Source organism: Pseudopipra pipra, chromosome 13 (genome assembly GCF_036250125.1).
Source record: "Pseudopipra pipra isolate bDixPip1 chromosome 13, bDixPip1.hap1, whole genome shotgun sequence".
Lineage (NCBI taxonomy): Eukaryota > Metazoa > Chordata > Aves > Passeriformes > Pipridae > Pseudopipra > Pseudopipra pipra.
In genome coordinates this window covers 15,752,249-15,760,095 of record NC_087561.1, presented here as the reverse complement: position 1 = coordinate 15,760,095, position 7,847 = coordinate 15,752,249, and the positions used below count along the sequence as shown (strand labels likewise).

The 7,847-nt window shown below is 39.3% G+C and overlaps 1 protein-coding gene across 2 annotated transcripts in view; it reads left to right on the top strand.

Moving 5' to 3' along the window:
* The first annotated feature begins 808 nt into the window (after positions 1–808).
* The window catches only part of KLHL4 (kelch like family member 4), a 378,510-nt gene continuing 371,471 nt past the window's right edge, over positions 809–7,847 (top strand). For both annotated transcript variants that reach the window (XR_010434060.1, XM_064670118.1), the window contains exons 1-2: positions 809–916; positions 1,555–1,969. Coding sequence is in view for 1 of the 2 variants with exons in the window: in XM_064670118.1 (XP_064526188.1) it covers positions 889–916; positions 1,555–1,969 (443 nt within the window). In the remaining variant the exon portion in view is untranslated. The remainder of the gene's footprint in view (positions 917–1,554; positions 1,970–7,847) is intronic.

The window sequence follows — 7,847 nt, the reverse complement described above, 5'->3', positions numbered from 1 at the left end:
ATTATTTTACTGTTTTTCCCTCATCCTGCAATTTCTCTCACATGCATCCAGTCCATAATGCTGCATATCATTTGCTTGAAAACCATGAATAGGACAGGAGCTGGAGAGCCCAGCATAAAGGCTGATGATTCCTTAGTCCTACACTTTCTTTTTTCCCCTCAAAACTCTACTTCACATTTCTCTGTTTGTATTATATGCAGCCAAAAAAGAAAAGAAAGGTAGATTTTATTATTTCAAGGTTCAACATCCTGTCAGTAGAGCTGAGGTAAAAAAAGAAGAAAAATTCACAGCAAAGACAGAGAAAAAGGAAGTTATCATGAAAAGATCTGAAGAGGAGAAGTAAGAAGATATCTTAGAGAGGGGTACCCTCCTTTAGCTCTGAATCCTGTTCTATTGACTGTGTGTTGCAGTTTTTTCTATTGCTGCTTGCAGCTGGGTAGGTCATCAGTAGCAAACCTTGGAGAATATAACATAATAAAAAAACTCAGTTCGTTTATTTATCTTCAATTTGCATATGCAAACATTCTGTGTACATTATTTCCAAACACAACGGGAACAGTTCTCAGAGCCCTGCCTAGTAACCAAGGGATGGGAAGGAATACATATCCTCTAGTAAATTTGCTGGAAACATGTTACAGTGTACACTATCAAAAGAAAGCAAAGAAAGGTATTTTCAAAAAAATATCACAAGCATTTCAGTGTCCGTGAGAAATTGAGAGCAGGATGGGAAAGGGTGTTTACACAGGCACTTAGCCAGGAAACTGTGTTTTCCACAGATACAGGGAGCACATCTCCGATTTTCCTGAGCTCCCTCCCTCTGTTCTCATCCCCCTGCTATTATATTGAGAAATCTTTCTGTAGGTGAGAAAATACATCCAGTTCTGCACCATGTATTCAAACGCTGCCTCTCCTTTAGGTAAGTGCTACCACACTGAGGCCATTTGTAGGAATTTTACATAGCAAGACAAACAAATGCAAACCCTTAAGGAAACGAGCTGCAGGATAGTTCCACAGTGACTCGTTACCAAAAATCCGCCTAAAAGAATCCTCTCCAAATCTTCTGTGGAATGCAGCATTGCTCATTAGCAGGCTTGATGGAAAACGCTGTGAGGTAGATAGAAAGTCTTGTCACTTTATTTGGATGTGCTTCCCTGCATCTTAAGTTGCAGCTCCGGATCCCTGAGGATCATGTGAGGCTGGGTTATATATTAGAGCCGCGCTATAGTGCTGGGAGTGTGTAAGCCTGGCAGCTGGGTAGTGTTATGGTTGCTGCTTTCCTGTGCTAAGCTGATTTACTTGTTTAAGGTCTGACCTCATCATCCTGTCAGTATGGATTCCCACCTATACAGTTAGCAGCAGCTCAGCATCGCCTGGGAGAGCTTGCAGTGTATTAATCAGAAGAGAGAGGGAGAGAGCTACCGGTATTTGTTCTTTTGTTGCCTTTTCTTAAGAAGAGGAGTTGAAACACAAGAGATAACAAAGAATCCATTTCCTTCCTAAAAGAATAGGCTTTTGTATTTTTTTTTTTTTTTCCTTCCTTGAAAAAAATGTCAGTATCTGGAAAGAAAGAGTTTGATGTGAAGCAGATCCTGAGGCTCCGCTGGAGGTGGTTCAGTCACCCCTCGCAAGGCTCCACAGGCACGGGGGGCTGCCATCAGCAGGAAGGATATGAGCACAGAGGGACACCGGTGCAGAACAGGTTGAAGAACCACTCTCGGGACAGAAATGGGCTGAAGAAGAACAGCAGCCCTGTCCACCACAACATACTGGCCCCCGTGCCAGGTCCAACCCCGGTGCACCACCGATCTATTCAAGCCTGGCATCAACAAAACCTCATAGAACAGCTCCGAGCAAATGAGGATATTCCCAAAACGGGCACAGAGGAAAACTGTGGTAAAGAAGATTCAAGTAAAACCTCACAGGAGTTGCAGATGATCACAGAAGAAAATACAGATGAATCTGCAGAGAGGTAGGAGTTTTAAAGTCTGCTCTTAGAAAGACAGACTCGTATCCAAGTTATTCCCTGACACTGTCTTTGTTTTTAGCCAGAGTTCCTTACTGCATTAATCTCACTTTATATATGTGCACACCCACACTCAAATGAATAGGAACACTTTCATGTTAAAAAAAAGAACGGAAACATTGTCATGAAATTTTGATCTTTGCTTAAGGTACCTCATTTCATAACTCTGCCATAAAAATATAATCTGCCAGTTTGTCAAATTAGCATACTAATTTTTTCTCTTGATATATTATGTGTAAGTGCAATGAAAAAAGGAGCCTCCTGAAATCCTGTCCTCATTCTGACTTTATCAATGGGTGCAACTTTGACAAATGGGAACTGCTGGAGGTGCACAGGGTGTGTGGTTGCCAACCATCTCTCAAAATTCTCACTGCTTTTATTTCACTGCCTTCCTGACAAGTAAAATTAACCTTGAACTAAGTGGAAAGGAAGCATCATTATTTGCTTTTTTTAAAGGTTTGTTTGAAATCTCAGTACTTTCACAGCTTGTTTAGTATACTAAGACAAATATTTTCTGCAAGGTCAGGTGAAAAAACATTACAGCTATGAGACCTTAAAGGTGTAAGCACAAAGAGCTATTTTTAAGTAGTGAATACCAGAGAATAACATATTAACACCAGCTGTTTGATTAAGCATTTTTTATTTCTTTTACAAAATTATGTTGGCATTGTTAGCTTATACAGCAACAACTTTACCCCACCTTCACCCCACCTTGGACTCAAATTAAGCATTTATAATGTGATTATTTGCACCTTTTGATGAGATTGCCACTAGTCTTTGGGAATAATTCGAATTTCTTACATTGCATTTAAATACAAATCTATCTTAGTTGAAGTTACAGTTTCTCTCAGTGCAAACCAAGCTGGCAGCTTGTGTATTTTTAGCAGTTATTATTTTTCAAGTTGTGCATCTGCTGTAGGGAACATCTGCAGAGTGAACAGAAAAATCTGCATTCCAAAATGTCATTTGGAAAACAGTCCTAGCAGTCAATATGTACTGGGTAAAATCATTACAGAATAAAAGCAGTGAGGTGGGACTGTGGGAGTTCTGTATGTTTACAAGAGTATTAGTTTGGAATGTGTAAGCAGCATTCTCATAGTACACCATTCTGGATGATAGTAAAAATTCCCTGAAAAAAAGGTAATTTTAACCACCTTAGAAAGAAAGTCAATTTAGCTTGAAGAAAAATAAGGAACAGAAAAATAAGGAACACTTATTCAACAAAATAAGTGAAGAAGGAGGTATAAAAAGCCTAATCAATTCAGTTTGGGAGGTAATAATAAACCACTGTCTTCTAAAGTAAGATGTGACATTTTCTCCAGCTATATATAAAGTTTCTGCTTAGACCTCCTTAAGTTTTGTGCCTTTCTATTCATCCAAATTAAAGTTCTGCTCTTGAGCTGTTTAAATGTGCAGCTTTTAGAATAGTTGTGGGGAATGTGTATATCATATACTGTTCTATTCAAATAAGGGGTGTTTTGAAGTTTTCAGTAAAAGCTTTCTGTGTGTGTTGTATGTTAAAACACACCTGAACAATCAGGTATTTGCAGGATCCCCTGAATCCTTCTTCTCTCACCACTAAAGCCACCACAGAATGAGTTGTTACAGGTATTGCAGCCAAATGCTCTTTCACATCCAGACCTGAGGGCAACAAAGACATATTTGCCTTTTATGCCATGAAAGCACTGTACCTTCAAAGGGGTTGTCTCCAATACAGACAGGTGGCCTCTGCCTCTAGAAGTCTCATTTTCAGGTGGACTTTACAGCAGGACACTGCTGTGTGTCACTTGGACACTGAAAATAGTAGAAAGGGAGAGAAAATCTGGCCAATACCTCAACTTGAGCAGAGTATGAAAGCAATTTCTCCTAACAGCTTAATGCTTCATAGGAAAAAACTTTGGAAACAGTATTCTGAATTTCTTGAGAAAACTTGAGATGTCTTTCTCTAAAAGCCCTAGGATTCAATGCTGCCAGTGATACAGAGAGAGCACCCCGGGGTTTGATGAAATAAGGGTTGTTGATTGAGGAGGAAAAAGTCCCAGACAACAGTTCCATTTTGCATACGTGATCATCAGTATGCTTGTTTCTGCTTTCTTCAATCCAGTTTGGTATTCCTGTACCCAAACTGAATAGTGCAAGACTTAAAGGAACCCTTCTGACCCATAGGCTTGCTCATGAATAATATCCCATGACAAATAACAAATAAATGAGGGCTTAAGTGACCAAAACTCCTTAGTTTTGTCCAAACAGCAGCCAGTTGTGACTAACAAATACCTGCTAAGTCATAACAGATGAATAAATGTCTTATTGGCACAAGGGTAAGGACAGCTCCTGATGTGCCTGGGGACTGTCTTGTCAGTGTTGCTCAGGGAACAGGCTCAACAGGTACCAAACTAGAAGCACCTAAAATGATAGGACCTGCTCCCTTATGGAAGTTGCATCTATAGTTTGGAAAAAAGATGAGCAGTGGATAAGATATGTTTACTGACCTGATTCTCACTAATCTACTCCTTGAATGAGGATTGGGACCTGTACACAGGTGAAAAACACAGAAACTGCCTAAAACCTGAGTAGCTACCAGATAATTTTGTTTATTTGTACAGTATATTTCCCACTATAAAATTTTCTAGTATTACTGGGATGATCAGAAAGCTAAACCTGCAGAGTATGGCCATGTCAACAAAGAATGAAAACCTTCAACAGTTTCAGATTTGGCTTAAAGAAGGAGCTTAGTGAACTCTGAAAGAGCACATGGAAGATAACCTGTGAATTACTGCTGGTTCAGAGGGCCGAGCTGTGAAGGGTTGTGCATTTTAGCTGTTGAGGACCATCTCTGGATGCAACCTTTTGAGATTCAGTCTCCTCTATCAGGGAGACCTTGAAGCATTCCCACTTTCAAAGAAAGTGATCTGACAGTGTCCAGAGACATCAGCACGAACTGGGAGGATTTGAGTGTTAGATTTTGCTTGACAGTCGACAAAAACTTTGCTCTTGTGTGCAACACTTGAACACACACTGAACACACAAACTGACAGAGAACTGGAGCCTCCTGACAAGAAGAATCATGAAAATGAATTACTTTGATTACTCCCCTAGATAAAGTCTGGACTCACAGGCGTGACTGTATTGACCTTTGCATGTGAGACTGTGCCCAGCGTTTATTACATTATGCTACTCTGCCACATCCATTTCTGTGTCCCTGCTAGGTTTGTGATTCCATAACTATACTATTGTACACCATGTGTGCTGGTGAAGTATGTGTGAGGCTCATTTCCTAGTTGCCCAAAGGCAGTTAGATTTCACTAATGAATGGATCATCCATTCATCATTTTTCTCTTATGCATTTTTTCCCCCTAATTTTATGGCTGAAAAATTGCTGACAAACTCTAGTTTGGGACAAACTCTAGTTTTCTTAAAGACATATGGTTTCTAATTTCCCATATGAGAAAAATATACCTCTAATTAATTGTTATAGAATCTTTTGGTGTCATAATCCAAGCAGTTGGTACTGATGCACATGGAAAGAGAGAACTTGGGAGGAGTATCCTCCCAAAGGCAATGCTTTTCTGTGCTGATTATTTTTGATGTACAGCTCTTTGATAGCTCACCTTAAGGCTTGAAAACTCTTGTTTTTTCTTTTTTTTTATCCATATGAAAATAGCTATCAGACTATTTCCCTCACTGTCTCTCACAGACATATACACACACATACGTGTACGTGACTATTTTGGGTGCTATCCCCTATGTGAGGGTTTTCCCTTGAGTTCTATTTTTAATTCCAGCAGCAGATGACAGTCTTGGCTCATGTTCTAGTGTGAAATGAAGGTACCACAAGGAAAAATACCCTTTTAGTTGTTGCAGTATCCTAGAAGATACTGAAAAGGTGGAAATGAAAAAAAAAATAAACCAGTGTGCAGTACCTGACCCCAGTTTCTTGCTCCTAGGCCACTGTTTTTTTGGTTACCTAATGTGGCACAGGGTACAGATGTTGTCAAGGTTTTTTTTCTCCTGAGCATTTTACTGGGGAGAGTCATTACACTCCACACTCACCAAGTCCTCCAAAGTTTGCAACAGATGCTCATTGAAGCGACGCCTACCTAATTTTTCAATACAAAAGACAGCTTCCAAAAAAGAAAACAGGTGATAATTTTCCTGGTGAGAATGGAATGTGTGAATTATTCTATGAAACCACTGGTCAAAGCAGGTTTTTGGCACTAAGAGCACAGTTCTGGGTATCCAAATACACAGTCCTACCACCTACACATGAGAATGACTGACAATGAATCACAAGGCCCCAGGGACTGGAAGGACTGTGATGTGCCCTGTGCAGAGGAGATGACAGAGTGCTGCATTCAGTGGAACATCATGACACTATTTCCCCCTCATGAGTAAGAATTCAGTTCCATGAACCATCTCTGATGCACAAAGTAAAAGTTTAGAACTGATGATTCCTAATCTCACAGCACAGCAGCCTTTGTTGCTAAGACAAAATTACTTCAGATTTATTTTTACTGAATCTCCAGCGTTTTGAAAGAAAGCTTTCAAAAAATCTCAACTTTAACAAATAAAAGGTTTAAAAATGTAAATAATGTTGGACATCTAGTCAGACAGCACTGTGACAAAGTTGGATCAGCTATGTTTAGGTGCTTCCTTGGTTATCTGTAATACAATTTAAGCTCCTTATTTCGTTGATCTTTCCCTGATAGACATAGGTAGCATATTGTTCCCCTTATGCCTTTTATTCCCACACTATCCTTCTTTACACAATTTGTTCATATGTTTGAAAATTGCTGTAAGTCTAAAGAGCTGTAATTCTTGCAGTCTTTTTTCAGAAGCCCCATGTCTGACAGGCAGGATATTTTCATTGCTGTCCTGTGTGTCCCCAGCCTGTCTGTCTGCACTTGCAGTACTGGGGACAGATCTGGATGTGTTCCTGTTGGAGTCTGGCAATTCTAGTGCAGAGCTGGATTACTTATGTGTCATCCTGACTAAAAATCTGTTTGAATATCCTGTTCAGTTGTTGTTCTGGGTTTTTTTCTCAACAACATGCTGCTATTGCTCATGACTGGCTTGTGATTCATGTGAAACTCCTGCCCATGTACCAAAGACCTGTTCCCAAACCATCTGTACATTTTTGCAGTTATTGTTCCCAAAAACAGTACTTTGCACAAATGGATTCCATTTCATGTTTCAGATAATGTCTCCAATTGGCTGAGTTAATATCCAGTTCTTATTTACTGATTTAATATTCAGTTCTGATCCTATGCCCAAATACACTTGTAGCTCTTAGTTTGGCAGGATCTTCAATTGTAATACAGTTCCTATCAGAGATATCTCTTTATTTCTTCCTCCCTTCAAGTAATTTAGAAACATTATGAGAAGTTGTAGTGGAACTTCAGTGCTAAGTTCCTTAGGAACCCCATTTGATTTACCTCCCTATTTATCAATGAACCATTGATAATTACTTTAGTAGCATGATTTTAAACCAGTTTCTCACTCATTCCATAATGGTTTACTCCAAACAGTCCCTCAGGTTGAACTTATTCCTCTCTGAGACAGTGTCAAATAATATTCTCATGTCCAAGATATAAATGGCAACCACTTCTTTTTTGTTCTCCACAATGTCTACTAAAACCTATTAATGAGGCACTTCAATTTGCTTGGACATGTTGTTCTTGGCAAATTCTTGCTGTTAATCTTCTCTCTTATTTCTGAGTGCTTAGAAATAATAATTGTATTACTTTTAACTGTAGAATTTGGCAAGAGTTAACAACCAGAAAAAGAAATTATGTTTGTGTCTTGAGGAAAATTTTGCAGTTTCTTC